The sequence below is a fragment of the Styela clava genome, chromosome 3, assembly GCF_964204865.1.
Source record: "Styela clava chromosome 3, kaStyClav1.hap1.2, whole genome shotgun sequence".
NCBI classification, from domain to species: domain Eukaryota; kingdom Metazoa; phylum Chordata; class Ascidiacea; order Stolidobranchia; family Styelidae; genus Styela; species Styela clava.
In genome coordinates, this window is record NC_135252.1 from 1207844 (window position 1) to 1227364 (window position 19521).

A 19521-nucleotide genomic window follows, 5' to 3' on the forward strand; every position below is an offset into this window, starting at 1 on the left:
AATCTTTATATATATTTTTCTTATTATTTTGTTTACTATGTAATTTATCTTAAATTTGTCTCGTTTCCGCACTTTATAATATCTCTGTGGTTGTGTGTTGGTGCGTGTGAGCGTATGCGAATTGATTTAATAATTTTAGGTGAGTGCGACTTCTTTGTCGCGAATATTGTCGCAATCATATGCGGTGCACGGTCGCAAAATAGATAACAAACAATTAATGTACCGATTCTATTTCATCGTCATTACAATACGTGAAAAAGCGCAGAAAAACGTCTGAAGATTTCCTTCGAAAACGAAACGATGGCTAGTAGCTATCCTACGGAATTATTCAAAAATTTTCTGAAAAAAAGAAACGAATACTTTGATACATATTCAAAACTTCGATTCGTTTTGGACAACCCTGCCTCGAATTATTTTAGCCTTCAAAAAAAAAAAACGTTACTAAAGGTAATCCGCGAAGTAACACTGCGTGAAAGTGGGCCGCGGTATAGAAAAGGTTGAAAAGCACTGTAACTAGCTAGTAGTGGCAGTTGATTCTGTTTTTCGTTATGGTATCCTAAAGTAGAAGTTGCACACGAAAACTAAAGGTTTTCTCACATGAATGACATTTAATAACGAAATCGGTTTTAATAAAATACTTCCATATGTCCGAATTACGCTGCTTATATCTTACAGAAAAGCGACCATGAAACAAACTATCTCGATCATTGAATAAATTTCGAGCGATACCAGTGCTTCGGTACTATTGGGACGTAACAAGCTTAAGAAAGCAGTTCTGGTGCACTGGAGACTGAAAACTCGATAGATTAAAATTTAAATATGTAGCGGGAATGGCGAAAAACTGTATGGAATCTTTCGTAAAAACTCAACTAATGCAAAAATGTGAGATTTAAGAAAACACGCCCTCCACGTTTTAAATAAGAAATATTAATTATCGGTAGTAGTTTTCGATGCAACATTATTCCACATGACGAACAGTTCTCAATCATTTTTTTTCGCTCGAACTATCTGCGAGTTTCAAGTCAAGCCTTCTGACGATTCTTTTCATGTCGGCGAATCGAGCCACTTCGAAAACAGTGACTACAGTGCATGTAATACCCTGCCGAGCCGAAAATCTTCTTGCCGATAACGGTCGTCGTTTACCATGATGCGCCAACTCATTCCTTATTCGACGTGACTTAAAATTGTATGCGCATTGGTTGCCCAATTTTGAATAAAAATTGTGCGTTTCTACTTTTGCTGTGTGTAGTTTTTATATTTTAAACCCATTTTGCTGCACTAATAAACCTCACTCTCGCGTGCTGTTAGGTTAGCGCATCTTCTTCTGTATTGTGCGATTTTATGTTTAGTATTTTACCTGCAAATTCAAACAGGGTTACTGGTGATTCGATGGTACGGCTTGTTCCCAAGGTAGAACCATCTATAAAATAGTATGAAAAAACTTTTATTAAAGATTTTTATTAATTTATTAATTAATTATAATTAATTATAAAATTATTTTTTAATTAATTTATTTAATTTAATAATAATTAATTAATAATTAATTATTAAATTATTTTATTAAAGACTTTTATTAAACGCGAAAACCATTCCGTTTGCTGCAACTTTAAATAAATCAACATCGACCATATAAATCTTCTGCAATTTCTATCGTGAGACAGTTCATGACAGGTCTTATATTCATGGCACTTTTCCGAGGTAAGCAGGGCACTGCCAGTACATTGAAATGGATTGTAAAAAGTCTAAAGACAGGCGATTATTGGAGAAAAGACTGCTATGCACTATAATGGTACAAGATTTTTATTTACACTACTTTAATTTTGAAAAATATTACTGTACATATGAAAGAAGTTTAAAATATCATTGAAATACTTCAAGTTAACATAGTTATGCAAGCACCAACATTTGCCTAATTGTTTCAAATATCTGCAAGTAATAGAAACCTCTTCAATACAATCCACAACGCACAGGAAGGCTCTCAAGGGACAGAAGAGTGTATAAAATATATGATAAATCAAGTCCCTCATTGAAGCTGGAATAAAAAAAACTTTCACCTAGTATTGTGGGCTATGAAATACATACAACAAATAGAATTACCTGACCCCAAAAAAGATTATTCAATTATTCCACTATTGGTAAAAAAGAGGAATCATTGTAAACTTAATGATTCTTCATCATTCTTGAAATTCTAATTTGCAGGACTTTTACGCTACCAATTTTTTTGTTTTTTCTAAGTGCATTCAGTACAAACAACATTGAGCAGTTTCTCATTTCAGTATTGGATAAAATTAGATTGAGCCCAGGACAATATTTTTTTTTTAAATTGGACATAAATGGAGCCTAATACAGATAAAACGTTCAAGACATAATAAAAGGCAGTAGTAAAAAAAACAAAATTTAGAAGTAAAAATAAAATCAATTATCTTGATAGCACATTCGTATTATGGTAGAAACAGTTTATTATTCAGATGCATTTACCCAATTGTTAGAGAACTTTGTATTTGGAAATTTGATGAACAATCCTCATGATTAAATAGACAAAAACATTCAATCTATATTGCGGTAAAACTTGGCATATTCTGAAAGATGTATCTAAATTGATTGAATACATACAAAAATGGCCCTTTGTTAATTTGCTAGTTCTTATTTATGGCCATACAATACCCAAAATCAAAAAATGACCGTAGTTGGCAAAAATTTATTCCATGAAAGAAAATTCTTGCTTTTAACATATATTGGTTAAAACTTTTTTATATTGGCGAGTCAATTAGCACTCTGGGCAGGAAACATGGTTTAATACGTTCCAAACTTATTGGATGTTTAACAGTTGTTGCCGCATATGATATAGTCATTTTCTATTTGTTCCAAAAATAGTGTTCTTTAAAAAGGAACGTTTCACCGAACAAAGCCAATATTTAGAGTTCTTTCAGGTAAGATCAAGTCATAGTTTCCATACTGAAATGAATATCTGAACTAAGTGGTCTCCAATCATAACATTGAGCTCTGACGATCAGAACTTCCGTTATGTTTTTTGAGTAAAGCAAATCATTATGCCGGCTATCAACAAAGATCCACAATAGGTCATTTTATAAATCACCAACTTATGTATTCGACTAATTCTCAGTTTGCATGGTGAAGAAGGAAATTCAAAATTAAGAAAAAACAAGGATAGATTCAGGAGGTAACGTCCTGATCTAAAAACAGACTGTTGTCCCATTTTTCCCTTGGTTAGCCGAAGTGAAATCCTGGTGGAACTCGACATGGCGATAGTACCAGTTTTCAGTTTATTGTATTAACAAAACTGTATCAACATGGGATCAGCTATGTAAACTGTCCTCGAGCAAAGAACTGGTAGTATCTAATGATAACGAATTGTTCGGGTCGATAGAAATATTGCTTGTATTATTTGGATCCGTCATCCATGATGTGTGAGTATCAGGTGATGATGAAGATGACATTTCCATTTGTTGCTCTGAAAAAGATTGAGTTGGACAATTAGGATAAAAGATTCCTTTGTTCGACGAGAACAAGAAATAAACATTACTTAATTTGTGTCTTTTTAATCTCCATTTCTTGCAATGTATTGAATGTTTCACTTTAATTGACAATTGCTTGCGAATGTAAGAATCGTTCATATGATCTTGAAGAACTGTGAACCTGTCCATTATCTGAATAAATGAAAAAAACATAATTGACAAATATGGGACACGCAAGTAGATATGAACCAAACTTCTTTAGTACACACATAATGCTCTCAATGTTACTCACCAAGATGGCAAAATAACATTCACCAAAAGCAGATATTTATTATTAATTCAAACATTATAAAGACCTTACCAAGCAAACAGCATCTTGTACTCTGGCATCTCCAGATTCAACGATCCCAGTTGAATCAAGAATGGTTCGAATGGTATTCTGAATGTGAGAATATAATAATGAACAATAAAACATTAATTAAATTTATTGGGGGCTAAAGCTTTCTATTTCCAAAATACCGTAATGCATATTTACATTTAAAGCATTTTGTTCAGATGATTTCCTTTGTCTGGCCTTGCCATGTTGCAACAGTTGCATAACGTCACATGATCCAGACACTGGAGGTTCCTAAAACGAAAATAAAATGAAAATACTCAATTCAAAAATTGCAAGACAACCCAATGAAATAAAATTACAAAAACTTGTTATCTTGAAATCATACCTTTTTAATTTCGGGATATTTTTGATAAAGATATTCCAAGTGTTCTGGAGTTATCGTCACCAATACAGTTTCTGAATTTTTAAAGCAATAAAGCACCTAGTTAGTGGAATGTGTTCGCAAAAAATCAGAAAGATCTAAATTCTATAAACGCTCACCCTTCAAAATTAAAAAAAAAATAAAATATGTATAAAATCTAGAATATTTACAGCATACCGGCAAGACTTCTAGATTTTCTGACGTTGCTATGTGCATGCAGTTCATGAGTGTTGCCGGTTCCATCTTCAGACTTTGAAACTCTTGATGGCGCCCTTAATAGTACAGTTATTATCAGGAAAGGCTAAGATACAAAAATGTGATTTTGAATTCAAGTAACACGTGTAAAATGTTTACTTCTGTCAATTTTCCTGAAACCAAATTTTGAATAAGATTCATAATGAATGACTTCAACCTTTAAGGCTAGTCACAGTAGATAAATTTTCATAGAAGTCAAATTAAAGTTTCTGCTAAGACTTGACCTACTGAATACCCGTGGTAAGTCATCTGCTTTTGCAGCTTGGATCAAGTCAAATTTAACCCATCACGCCAGATTTTAGGATGAAAAATAGACTTTGCTTTTGCAAATACCTATATTCTTCCAGAAATGTGGCTAAACAATGAATGTAGGTAGTAAGTACTAGGTACATTAATCATCACTATGAATTTCCAAAATGATTCACACTCTTGGAAAATAAAACTGACTAACATGGACATCCTGACCAAAATATAAAATACTCTAGAACAGGGGTTCTCAACCTTTTTTATGTTAAAAACCCCCCGAGTCACAAAACCATCAACGCGAACCCCCGGTAATCAGACACTGAACAAAATTGTGATATATTGACTAATAATTTGTTGCAACACCAATTCATTGAAAATGTCTAACTAAATTAAATCGTCTTGTTGATATTATTGCCCTTGTCGTCTGCCTAACTAATGAATTCTTAAAATCTCTCCCAAGTTTCAATAAGCATAATCACTTCTCCAATGCTCGTAGCACACTGTTTTTAGAGATTTCACAGTTTGTACGCAAAGCCTTGAATTTCACATTGTTGTGTCACAATCAAAACAACGCAAGATCAGGGAAAATTCTACGTTTAAATTGGCGTCTAGTTTCAATTGGCACGCATTTTCCTCTGATGGTAATAAAGGATATTAAAAAACAGCAAAATACAAAAGCTCGACTGTCATCCAAGTACCCCTAAAAATCTTCTCGTGAACACCTGGGGGTTCGCGAACCCCAGGTTAAGAACCCCTGCTCTAGAATAACTGAGATTATACACAAATCACATACTTTCTTTTGCGTTTAGAGGTTGCAAGTATCGCTTTAACAGCATCTGCTTGCACAATATTCTCAGCAGGAGTAACGGTCACACCATTCTCTGATTCCATTTGCTGCAATCTTTGTAACTGCTGATGTTGTATTCGAAGTTGTTCAACTTCAGACTAGAAACAGAAAATTACACTAATTCAATATGTCCCAAGTACATATATACTGACAGACTATCACCATTCATAAATTCCCCAACAGTGCCAATACCACATTTAATTTTTACAAATGAGATTAATATTAATTTTCTTCTAATTTCCTTTCAAGTTTGTTTAATAAAATTAATTATGTTAAGGGAAAAGAAATAGATTTATTTTTGTACTGTAAACATGTCAGACTTGGCTTATCAACTCAATATATGTCAACTTTTTGTTCAAGGGGATATTTAGCAGGTTTTAGGTCTATTCAATTTGCCATTTCCATCAACTTTACTCTATAAAATGCATGATGATGTGGAAATGTGAAAAGCAGTAAGTTTTACAGTAAGAGTGATATTCAGACATATCTTGTCATAAACATTTATCGGTACTCCTGAAGTATGCGCACCAAGATGTTGCACAACCTGAACCCTAACCTGGTACACAACCTGAGTTCAAGTTGTGCGCCATCTTGGTGCGCATACTTCAAGAGGTCCCAGTTATCCTACCTTTTTAAATAGAACAACGGAATTGCAAAATATTCATGTTGTCATATTGAGAAGCATTAAAATTAATACCTGCATCATTATTGTACCAGTATCACATCTTGTACCGTCATCTCCACTTGAATTAGACATTGTTAGATTATTCATAACAGCAACATGTTGAGGAAAATTTGTCGGTGTTGATGTGACAGGAGCGGACGTCAGTCTATTCAAAATAACACTAGGCGTTCAATGTAGTTGAAGCGTTAGATTTAACTACATCCCAACTCAACCAGGGTGTAATAAATTGGTTAGGCAATTCTAAACAGGAAAGACTTCTGTCGTCCCAAACTATGGTAGCTATCTACCTAGCAGTTGTTTAGAGCCTCTTTCTACGCAAAATGCATCAAATAAATAAAGAAAATACTGACATGAAACTGAATGATAGTGATTGACTTACTATTTCTTTATTTCACTAATAAATCTTTATTTATGTTTCTAGTGGTTAGTTGAATCTCAATAGAGTATAGATGAGAACTAAGGGTTAATTATTTAAATAAAACGCCAAAAACCTTTTGGATAAGGGAGAGTGAAGACAGGAAATTATAACTGTGACTGTGAGTGCTCAAGATGGACTGTTTATAGTCATAACTAATCAGAATCTTCCGTAATTAGAAACTATTGCCAATTATCACAAACATCTCTGTGTAAATCTGTTTACCTTTGCTGGGCATCATCTGTTGATATTTGCGTAAAATGGATGTTATCGAGATTCAGTTCCGTTGGTATTACGGGCTGGTGTCGCTGGTTGTTAACAGGAGTACGAGATGGCACAAACACAGTCAAGGCCTGGTTTGTTCGTGTGTTTACTCCTGATGTTTCGACTTGAGCAGGAGTAGGCTGAATATGTAGTACAATAAAAGTGCATGAGAGATATTAAAGTACCTAATCATCAAGATCTGACACAGTATTTCCGTGCCATAACTGCCATTTAGGGGGATATCTATACTGGAATATTGTGACATTTGACATATAAAATTTTTATTTAAAAAATTTTTAAATAAGCTTTGTTAACAATGAAGACATTATCTAAGCCAAAATGAACTTAAATGTGATATAAATCATGATTTCATAGGAAACAAAAAATCCTTATATAAGCGATATTAATAAGAAACATTTTGCGTAGTGATTAACTCACAGTTTCAACAGGTGTTGTATCAACTTCCACTCTAGTATCAGATTGTGGAGGATCTTGTGAAACTAAGGATAATGTTGTATATGACATCGGTGAATTAGATCTTGCGCCACCAGAACCTCCACCACCATTGTCCGTTGTGTTTGTTGATTCTTAAAAATGTAATCAGTCAGAATAAATATTGATCAAAGCTAAATATGGGAATAAGTAATTTATCATTATATGGTTTTTCATTTATTTCCCTTCATCCAGAAACACTAATTATTCCTACTATTTTTATGTACAGTGTGTTTTGTTGGAAGTCAGAAATTCAGACAAAACACTTTACCGTTGATTGAAAATTCACTGGTTAACCGTAGTTGGTTTATCATAGGCTCTACATTAGTGGTTCCCAAATTTGGTTGACCAGGGGCCAAAATTAGAAGCGGAATGATATTTTTGGGCTGAGAGAGGGGAGCCGAGACCGATACATATAATTAAGATACTGATATAATTGAATTGTCACGGATGATATATACAAATGTTTAAACTGTGATAATGACTTAACAATTGGCGGTATCCACAATGCAAAAAGGTAAAAACAAAGTGTTTAACTGTTTCACTTTAGTTTGGCGGGCCATATTAAATTGTTACGCGGGTCGTAATTGACCCGCTGTTTGGGAACCACTGCATTATTACACGAAATAATGTTACCTCAATTTGTATATAATATGGTAGACCTATCTTGATTTTTTTGATTGTTTGGGTATTGCTCAAAATTTCAACAGATCAAAATAAATAGTATCTCTGCTAAGTCTTATACAAAAGAGATGGAGTGTATTGTATACTGTAGTTCAGTGCTATTATAAATCGCTGATCAAGGCACCTACCGGCACCAAGCTGTACAGCAGTTGCAGGTGTTGGTTCAGGTTTGACATGAGAGGCGATTGGAATCACCCCAGTTGTTACAAACGGTCCTTTACCAACTTGCACCTGGGCCCATTGTTGCTGACTTGAGTTCCATAAGTTTGGATCAACAGGTCTAGAAATAAACGGAAATAGCTGAAAAGTATGACATATTTACAACATGATGCCTTACATAAGTTGGAGAGAAAGATTACCGATTATTTACTCACCGTGACTATATCATGAAGTAACAGCGAAGACACTCTTCAGTATTGCTTTATTTTCAGTAATTATTTCATTATATTCGCTATATCAGATATCATGAATGCTGCTGATATATACCTTAAACCTCTAAAGTCCAAACTTAATGTTTTTATCAATTGAACCGGATTTTTTAAAATACATTTTTCAAAAACTTAGTGGCAACAATTTGGTACAATACAGTGATACAAAATTTAGCATAACACAATACATAGAAAGATTAGTCAACATTCAGAAAAAAACGGGAAATATGTTTAAAATATGCTGCACAAATTCTACTGGGTGAACACTGCAGAGAATCTTATTAATCAAACCAGTAGCGAGATTTTTACAATTCAATTCACTCATTTTAATAAATGTGTATCTTGAGACTTACTGATAAGCACCATATCCTTGTACAAGATTCACAACCACTTGTGGCACAGATGATACCGGCAGCGTCACTGATGTTTGACCTGATGTAGAAATTTGTTGCTGTCCATAGGGATTCCATGCAACGACAGCGGTCTAAATTTATTATGCATCTTATGGGAAATCAAAATTTACTGAACAAATTAGATACAGTTTACCTATATAAAATGTGATAAATTTGACCAGTTTACCAAAAATTTAAAACTCTACAATCTTGTTGGTTTTTACAGATAATATTAGTAAAAAAGAATTACATCATCTCCAGTCATCAACTTTGCCTTTTTAGACGAGTTTCTCGCGTTGATTGTTTTTGTGCTCGCATTTCCAGGATTCTCCCGAATTTCAAAAGGTTTCGGTGCTGGCACTAAACATAAATATAATGTAAACATGTTATTACATAAAATAAAAGTATAGCAGCAATGCAAATATTTCAATAAGTGATTAAAATTAAACTTTTTTCAGAATGAATAATTTAGGATATTTTCATATGCTGATATAATTTCTGGCAAATTTATGATTTTAAATTTTTTTATACATTCCATATTACAAATATACTTTACTAATTTTAAAATAAGCATCTCAGGTAGCTAACTTGGCAGTGAAAGTTAATAATTATCTGAAAGGTTGAATCATATCTGGGCAACTAACCAACAGTTCCTTTTCCAGTGTTATCTCCGCTAGTCTGAATGATTGCTTCTTTAGGACTTGATTTTACAATGCTGTTTACTTTGGGCTGAGTAAGAAAAAATGAAATAAATTGTACAGAGCAATACGTTAATATTATCCTACTGCATAGTACATCATATAAATGACCATTCTGGAGTGAGAATTTTCTAAGGGCGATGATGATAAAATATTTTCGTCAAACAATTCGTGAATGGGGACCAAATTGTAATTACCACTAATACACAGATAAATAACCAAAGAACACAATTTTAACAAACTGAATGTTATAAAATGATGAATTTTCGGCCAAGTTTATTCGGGCTTGAAAAACAAATTTACATAAAAAATAGTCAATAACCATCAATGCTGCTTAAATTATCAACAAAATACCATTATCCCTTGTTTCATCATTTAGAACAGTCTTGAACAAATCATCATAGCAACTGTCGGGAAAATTTTATTTTCAATTATAAGTACTGAAAATTAAATAAATTGGGATTGTTTCAATTTATGTCTTACATTCATACGAAGGAAAGCACCTTCTATTTGCTTTGAATCATGACAAATTCAATTAGTAGGCAATGTATAATGAAATCATTGTAGAGGTTGAGAATGATCCTACATTCATTGATTCTCATCCGTGACACCAGTTTACCTGATGTCCAGTTTACCTGGGTGTTCGTAGTTGAAATAATAGTGGAAGTAGAAAGTTGAGCAGCGACCAAATTTCCTGGAGCTTGAATGGAAGAAGGAGCAGCAGGAACATCCTGCAGAACAATGATATTCCCATTACTGTTCACGTCAGTAGGATTTGCAATTGCCATGTCCTGAAGTGCGCAAATATACTGGTAAATTTAAGCTTAAAGACGACTCATACAAAAATATGTACAAAAATGAATCTTAACATTTCTTTTGCTTTGTTTAAATGCATTGATTTTGGCTCAACTTTTACTGCAACAAAATGAAATTCAACAACTGATGCGCACTATTTCTATAATTTCCCTGAAACTGCAACAAACATAAGACGTACTTTCAGCTACAAAAACTACCTCTTGTTATCCTTGTCCTGATTATCCTTGAATATTCATTAGTTTCATTATGAAATCAAAACATACCGTAATATATATTTTTTACAATGCAATCAGACAATATGACTCTGAAATTCTGACAACACCAAAAAAAGGGGTGAACTAATTTTGTTTCAGTATTCAATTTGTCCAAAAACCATTATAACAAAATTAAATAAGCATAAAATATCAGACCTCAGATTCAGATGCTGGAACAGCAGATGCTTTTGGATGAGCAGTGACAGTGAGTGTTTGCTGGCAATAAGCATTACATCGATTGATAATATCAGGAAGACCGAGGTACACAGCAGTCATCCATGTGTTTGTCACTGTTGTTGGTTCAAGGCGGAGAACTCCAGTATAGAAGTATTCCAGTACGATCTGATATACAAATTTGCACAATTTATGTTAAACTTACTTAGATAACAAATAGACTCTTTGATAAAACTTGCGTATTGCAATAACATTTATTAAAGTTTAATTATCGCTCTGTGGCAATATTTTTCTAATATCAATCAGAATACTGTAGCAAAAAAGTATATTTATATCTCCATACTATCTGAAACCAGTAAAGCAGCAAGAAATACAAATATATAAATTTGACAGAATCAAAATAGGATAAAACTATGCAATTGGTCTCGGCATATAGAAAAGTTCTAGCATGTGATTAGAACATTTACAAAATACAATCACTGAGTCTCAAGATTTGTTGAACAGCTAAATAGTCAACAGATTTGAGTTCATTATAAAATGATTGGAAAGAATATAGACTCAGGACTAGTGATCACTGTTCCTTGAAAGTGTTGAATAACTAAATAAAATCAATATTATATCTTCTAAAATAAATATAACATGAATTACCTCAAATCCAACAGGACTCACACCATGAATTTCAATCTCGATATCATGACTTGTATTATCTTCATCAGTTGCATCCTGAAATTAAGAAAAAATATCAGAAATTTGATAAAACTTCCTGAATCAAATAGTTGAAGCTTCATCATCTTTAATTTAACAATCTCTCTTCCCAAGCAAAACCTAATAAATATGATCATGCATAGGCCAGTTTAATTCAATATTCTGAAGCATCTTTTGTTATATACCTGTATACCGTAAAATAAAATGCTACAAAAGTGTGTTTATTATTATGCAGTACATTGTGTTGTGCTGTGAATTTTTGCGATGGTACAGCAGGAGCCCATAGTATTTTCTGGTGCAGTAGCTGAAGGACCCCTCTATGTGTTGCTCGAGTCACTTATTGTAACACTGTAAATCCATGCCAATAGTGTGCATATTGTATGTGACACTACAGGACGTGACACTACAGGACATTTTCCCACTTCGGAACGGCGGCCTCTATCATCTCTTAAAATTCTGGTAACAAATCGTTAAATGGGTGAAGAAATGTCCTACAGCACTGCAGACATTTTAACTTTATTAACTTAAGTCCAGTGCGTCTATTTCATATGAAATAACTGTATAACACAATCAAACACTTTGTGTCACGAATCATCACAAAATATCTCAATTATACCAAAATTTCTACATCTCTGGCCATTTTTTATAAACCATCAAAATCCTGGGTAAAATTGTAACTTTTTCGGTGAAATGAATGTCCAAAAAATTCCAATGTCATTTGATATAAAAAATAAAAAAAATTACTTTCACGACACTTTTAAAAAAATTGATGGAATTCAACTTTTGCTTGGAATGGCCCAAATAATAACATCATTTGCTCATTTTTGACTATGCTGAGTCATTACAGCATTACTAGAAATTCCATTACAATCGAGCCATTCAATGTTGGTTCCTTTTCTGACATGCAGACGTGAGGAATGATCCAATTTTTTTTTGTGCACCACGGAATTTGATTTGTGACTTGTCAGAAATGAATCCTAATTATGAGCTATGAATTTTTCACAAATGTGAATGTTATTCACCAGGGGTGGCCAACCTGCTCTCGATCGACTTATCGGTAAAAAGGTCCTACACAAAGAAGAATAGGCACTGAATGTGCAGATAACTGCACACACGCATACAAAAAATTCCATCGCTGCCAATGGGAAGGCTTTGCGGGCACATTATTATTAAAATCCATACAAAATTTATATTTTTTATGTTTCATTTAAGTTGTTGATTTGATTATTTAATTGTTGTAAATGTTCATTATTTATTTAAGACTTATTTAAATCATACAATTCAGATATAAGGGCCGCCTAAATTTTAGTCGTAAGTGTTGAAAATTCTTCAAGAAACCATCCATGTATTATCCAAACAGCGAAAATTAAATATTCTCGAACCATGAATGTTACATGACTGCCCAAACTTCAGTATCTAATTTACAATTTCCTCCAAACGCGATTCTTCACTTGCTTAGATTGGAACAAATCGGGCATTTTGCCACTGTTACCATTGCGAATAAAATTTATCACACTAATCTTGGAGTGAGACAATAACTCTCGAATATTGCGGAAGGTATTGTAGGATCGTTTGTCAATCTAAACAGCGGCAGCGGGAAAACTTGCATTTGTTACGGAATAATATTCTTTGTCTGCTTGCCCAGACTCAAATACTGTATGTGTATATTGTATTTTGCGCATGTTAAGTACTGTATTCACTCACTGACTCAACATCGCGCTATCTCAACTGTTATATACTGACTAAGCAATTGATAAGATTTATGATGATAATACACAGACTAAATGACAAATGTTTAGTCATCGATGAAAAGATAAATGATATTTTAATCTTCAGAATGTCACATCAGCGATACAGTAAATAAGCTGCCAAAAATTGAGCGAAATTGAGGCTGAATTGAAGCATACACTGATACGATTATAAATTTCAATCAATAAGACGTACCAAAATTAATGCATCAAGCTGGTCGCTGTTTGCAGAAAGAACACATTTATGAGCAAGGAATCTTTGTTCCACAACGCAGACACAAACGTCGCAGTATTTTCCTGATGCACGCTGCTGTGATAAGTGCGTGACCTGGAAATGCAAAAAATTATGATGTCAGTAGTAGAGATGTACCGATACCACTTTTGTCGCCGATACCGATCAGATGCCATCTTAAAACGCCGATACCGATACGCCGATACCGATACTACAAAAAGGCCAATATTTCCGATATTCCGATACTATGTAATTATTACTTAATTAGGTATGCTGTGTAGGGCAGACGGGTTAAAACAATGGTCTTTGAGCGTTGTTCATAGTACTTATTATTTCAGATCGAAAAAAAAAATATATCACATAATATGAAATTAATGTTTGGTATCCATATGCTGTAACTGATTAAGATACATTGTACAGTAACGCTAGTAATCTCAGTGTTCAATTAGAAAACTCATAAGCCGGGATGTCCAATTTGAATTTAATGTTAATATCGCGAGCTTCGAATATCGTTATTCGTGTTTAAAAGAATATAGAATATCACCCACACATTCTAGCGCCGCCGTCCTACGTTCAAATTAAAAGCATTTTACAAATATTTTATTTAGTGGCTAATCGTAATCGTCGACGCAATAAGTCAAAGCCAACATGAAAGAATATCAATCAGCACTGACAAAAAGAAGGCCCACCGATAACCGTTGAGGATGTTTTTTTACTTCACTATTTTATAATATTTTACAATTGCTATCATATATTTTGAGACAGTCTAGGGCTAGGCGGTCAAGTCAATATATCTATAAAGAAATCGAGTAGTTAAGCAGAATTAAAATTAATACCTGTGTAGTGGGATAATTGTGTCGGAATTTAGTTTATCGATGTCGACGGACTAAATGACACTCGTACTTGATGACCAACAGTCAGAATTTATACCCGTGCCAAAAGTCCATGTGCCGTTAATAAGGAAGGACCCCAATTCCACTGTATGATTTAAAACTGGGCGCCTAGTTGCTTTTTGTTATGTGCTGTGTTGATATATTTCTTCATAAAAACTATGTAATATTAAAAATGTCAATATAAAAATTTGACAGCGAAAATAGCCAAATTAGTTGAGCTAGTTTAGCTGATAAATAGCTAAAAACACGTGAATCCTATTCTCTCGCGGGGGTGGGGACATGTATGGCTCATAGCTCACGATCTCTCCATACAAAAATAAATTAAAAAGTAGTATACCAACTTATCTTTTAAAACATTCTGGACCATATCAAAAAGGTAAATATATCGGGAATATCGGCCTTAATCTAACCGATACCGATACATGGCCGATACCGAAAAATGGCCGATACCGATACATCTCTAGTCAGTAGTACTTATTTAAGTATGCAGCTGATACCAGTACAAATTCTGAACTTGCAATGAGAAACGGTAAATATGTAAACTGCCCAAGAACTTACCAGCCTAGCAGCATGTTCATGGTCCACAGCAGTCATTTCCTATTTGTTTAGGAGCTTAAATTCAATATAGTATAACGATATTCGGCTAACAAACGACCCCAGCGACCAGGCCCTCTAATATCAAACTAAAAACGAAGATCAAGGAGGAGTAACGATAAAACGGGAGACTTCCCTAGTTTTTGGATGTTTACTCCAGAGGCGACCCTGATGCTGGTACCGGAGTCAAGTCTTACTATCCGACGGCGTTCGGTCATTTTTATCCGTAATATTCAGGTATCAATGTGTCAATCATGATATGTTCGCAATGCTCACAAGCTGAAATCATGTTGAGAGATCATCACATTGTATTTTTTCTTTATATTCTGTGTCAGAAAGTGAAATTGCCCATATAGTACTTTTTGGAATGGTAGGATTTCATATTTACTTCGAGGGACAGGAAAGTTGATTGTTTGTCTTAATCGTCCGGCGTACGATCAGCGGCGTGCCAATATTTTATTCTGCACAGGGCGAGTTTTTGATAATGATGCCCCTTGTACATAACTTCAAATATGATTCGGAAGATAAATAAATTGCAGATGTTGTTACCTTGTTATACATTTAATGTCATTGATGGGAGTGAATAAATTAAAGATCAAGTGAGAGTGAAATGGTTGTATTATTTATCAAATCATCAAACTAGGCAACAAATCCACATGTCTAAGATCAGACTCTTTTATTAATAACAAAAAGCGAGTCACCTGCTTTGATGTCTAATCGCAATAATCGTAGCACCGATATCGAACATAACCAATTAATTAGCATAGTGAACGCGCGAGTAGTGCGCGTGAGTGACAATATCGTCATAATCGATTGCGTTAAATCTACAACTTGGATATGCTGGCCCCTATAGCTTGCTACCTTCCATGCCCGCCCCTGCGGCTTTTTGCCCGGCGAGATGTATCATGCTAAGTGTTAGGAATACGCTTACCGCCGCATTTCCGATTACCCTGCGTGGGTTCGCAGGTTAGAATCCCGTTGGGGGTATTTATGAGCGAGAGGATTGCTGGACTGATCCTCGCCGCAGGGTGGTTCAAGTTACCGCTGGTCGGTTACGGCTCCGTCCTCCATCAAGTCCATGCATTTGAAACAAATAACTGATAATCCCATACCCGACATCAATGTTCTCTCTAATTTTTCGTAGTATGTGTGCGCAGAAATTTTGGTGTGTGCGCACTTTTTTGGAAATGACTAATATTTGTGCAAAAACCAATGGAGAAATTTTGGCGTTCTAACCGGGTAATGGGTGGGCCAACAACAAACTTTCTCAACCTGCCAACCGAGAACATTGTTACATTACATCGAAATACGTCTGTGCGCAGTAAATCTATGCGTGTGCGCAGCCCCTGAAAGCTGTGTGCGCGCGCACACGCGCACACCTTAGAGGGAACACTGCCCGACATGGACTGGTAACCGAAGGAGAGGCCGTGATTCGCCATAAGATAATGCCGTATCATTCAGCCTTCCTCTCCTTCATGATAAATATGTAAATCCTATCCGATTTGCCAGGTATTTGTTTCGGGTGCCTGGACTTGGTGGTGGAGAAAGCCGTAACCGACCAGCGGTGACGTGAACCACCGAACGGCGGCTAGGTAGGCTAATCCGTATTTTATTTTATTACCGTGTTGAAAAAGCACTCTCGAAATACAGATTTCAATAATATATATATAAAATTGCATTTCAGGGTGGAGGAAGACACGGAAACCAATATTGGTTTGGCTTTGTAACACTGTAAATATTGTCCATAAAATGTAACTTTTTACGTCACACTTACATGGCCCGCCAGACTAGGTGGGCAAAATTTTTGGCACCTGTTCCAAAAACCTTGCTCTAGAATATAATTATCCCCACGGGTTTCAGACCTGCAGATTCAAGCAAGGTAATCAGAAAAGCGATGGCGAGCGTATTCCTGACGCTTAGCACGATGCGCCACACCGCCGATCTTATTTTAAAGTTTTGCAACTTTATAGTACAGTGGTTCCCAACCGGTGGGAAATTTACCACTAGTGGGAAATTTGGAGGTTGCCGGTGGGAAATAGAATGCTCATCTAAAAATGTACGCACAACAACACAATTATTAAATATTACACAATGAAAGTCACAATATATGCCATAGAGCGGAAAAAGATTCTCATTCAATTAATGAAGCTTTAGTAAAATATCACGTTGTTGGGCATGATATTCTGATCGTAGTACGAAACTGATTTTAATTTTTGGTCGGCCGATAACAACCTCACAGGCATGTCTCGAACGAGCACCAATGCTACGTTACGCATGCAGATTTTCATTGCAGATCCGCAAAAGAGAACAGTTGTTATTCAAATTTTTCAGAGATATTGGGTAGGCACGCGCTCTGATGAACAAATATTTGACCCGTCCCTCCATTCTGCTAAATTGTTAATAAAAGGTAATGGCTTATGTAAAAATATAGTACGATCATAGTCATCTCGGCTACGTTTCACGTTTTCAACGATATTCTGCCGAATAAATTTGCGGCGTCAAAGATGACGGATCTCCTTGTCCAATAGCAATGCGCATTTTCAAAAATAGATTCATACTTCCGGTCTGTCATATAAAAAACAGCAGAATTGATATGGACGGTGTAATGTAACGTAAACTTTGATGCGTTTTTTGTAATTTTAAGCGTTGAATTGTTCTATTCCAGGGATGGCAAACCTTTTTCAATGGATGGGTCAAAAATTATATTTTTATCGCGTAACAGAAGAGAGTGGGTCACAGTTACTTAATCAATGTTTGTATCTACAATTATGAAACTTCTGGAACAAATCTTATAAATTTTGTTGGCGTTGGTGTAGTTTTGGGCTTTACTTATGCAACGCTTCTAACAGGGAGTTTATGTGGCACTCGATTTTATGAAATTAGAGTATAAAAACACCCATATGAATTACCAAAAACGTTTATGATGATGCGGCAAACTATTTTAAGGTTCCAGTGTTTGGAGGGAACTCTAATAGTGTTATATATATTTTTTGATCAGCTTTCAGCCACATTAACCCACTTTTACACTCCCCCATTGTTATTTTAGATTTCTAGGTTTTTATTTAAGGTCTGAAATATTATGTTTTCTCAATGGCATTGCAGGCGAGAAACTAATAAAATGCAAAGTAGCATCTAGTTCTCGTATAACCCCTAAAACAGTATACAGATGCACTTCCGAAAGAGACAAGACGTCGCGAGAAATGAACATTTTAATTGCATTGTTATTTCATAAACGATGTAAGAGCCAATAAATGAATAACGGTACACAGCAGTGCAGACATTGAGACATGCGTTCATTTGAATCCACATTTGAATATGAGCGATCTCAGTCCTACTGCCCAACTGACGGTGAATTATTTATAATAGTTTAGTTATTGTTAAATTAATTTAAGGCCGGTTTTATAAATTTTTATCACTGATATGTTAGCACTTTTTAAATTTTATTCGTACCTTGGTGGGTCACGGATAAAACGCGGTGGGTCACTTTGTGATCCGCGGGTCTGTGGTTCGCCATCCCTGTTCTTTTCGATGGGTAACACTGATTTTCTTTACTCGGATCGTCACTGTCTTGAGATGCTAGACGGCGCAATGAATGTTTTCACTGGGTTTCAACCTCTACACAAATTGAAAGCTTTTATCATAGAAAGTCATACCAAATATTATTGACATGAAAATTATTCTTTTTAAAATAAGTCCATATGTAATGGGAAATAACAGCTCAGCCTAATCGGAAGTGGGAAATTGAGATAAAAAGGTTCGGAACCCCTGTTCTAGTACCTTCCGTCGTATGTGTTTGTTCTGTATATTTCAGTCTTTCAGATTCAGATATTTATTTCGTCGTGCAGGAAGTATTGTAACGACACAATTAAACAAATATAATAATAAAAGATCAATTTCATTAAACGGATATACAATATTTCCGCAACTGTTATTAAGTTATTAAACGCGAAATTGACCTATGGATAGCTTTGTTATTTTGTTGTTGATCATCACGTTAGTATTTCTTATCGTTTTCTTTTTTTTCATTATCTATACATAATACAGTACATATAGACTAAAGAGGATTTGCACCGATCACGTGACTTTGTTTACACCGCCCTTTTGGACGGCAAAAAAAACGTCCAGACCCTGCTCTTGCCAGTTGCAAGTCGCGTTATTCGATTCCGTTTTGTTGGGCTGCAAAAATGGTTAATTCGTATTGTGCCCTACGTATAAACAACAAAATAGATCTTCAGTTATATTCCATTGTTATCGAAATATCCGGAACGTCGCGCAAGGTGGATATCATCTATTGAGAGAACTGGTTAGTGTCCCAGCCATCTCGCTCGTGTTTGGGAACAGCACTTCGTTGGTGGTGGATGATGATGTGCCGTTATTGATTTATTTAAATATTCCTAAGCTCCGTCATTTTAATGGCAAACATATGACAAACTACCGTTATTGGTAGGCATATTTGCGTTTCAAA

The 19521-nt window shown here is 35.0% G+C and overlaps 2 protein-coding genes across 3 annotated transcripts in view; one reads left to right on the forward strand and one right to left on the reverse strand.

Annotated features, from left to right (window-relative positions):
* Positions 1 to 19521, forward strand: part of LOC120342475 (ketimine reductase mu-crystallin-like) — a 111508-nt gene that overhangs the window by 41512 nt on the left and 50475 nt on the right. The window lies entirely within an intron of this gene.
* LOC120342394 (uncharacterized) lies at positions 1780 to 15227 on the reverse strand. 2 transcript variants are annotated; one of them, XM_039411203.2, is made up of 19 exons: positions 15021 to 15227; positions 13534 to 13665; positions 11533 to 11607; positions 10867 to 11052; positions 10276 to 10431; positions 9587 to 9671; positions 9193 to 9302; positions 8904 to 9034; positions 8251 to 8402; positions 7385 to 7533; positions 6908 to 7086; positions 6280 to 6412; positions 5529 to 5680; positions 4412 to 4506; positions 4199 to 4269; positions 4012 to 4104; positions 3838 to 3915; positions 3545 to 3668; positions 1780 to 3472 (listed from the first exon to the last, which is right to left on the reverse strand). In XM_039411203.2, exons 1-19 carry the CDS (start codon positions 15054 to 15056, stop codon positions 3318 to 3320), a joined length of 2292 nt encoding a protein of 763 aa, XP_039267137.2. In that variant the 5' UTR covers positions 15057 to 15227; the 3' UTR covers positions 1780 to 3317. The 2 variants fall into 2 exon arrangements, with proteins under 2 accessions (XP_039267137.2, XP_039267139.2); XM_039411205.2 differs by having other exon boundaries at positions 10276 to 10371; positions 15021 to 15226.

Excerpts from the sequence above, each read along its gene's own strand:
- LOC120342394 (XM_039411203.2), bottom strand. The coding sequence starts at position 15,056 with ATGACTGCTGTGGACCATGAACATGCTGCTAGGCTG. Across the intron at positions 9,672-10,275 it reads TTTCAACTACGAACACCCAG|CCCAAAGTAAACAGCATTGT; the intron begins GTAAACTGGACA and ends TTTCTTACTCAG. Across the intron at positions 3,669-3,837 it reads TACAAGATGCTGTTTGCTTG|ATAATGGACAGGTTCACAGT; the intron begins GTAAGGTCTTTA and ends TCATTTATTCAG.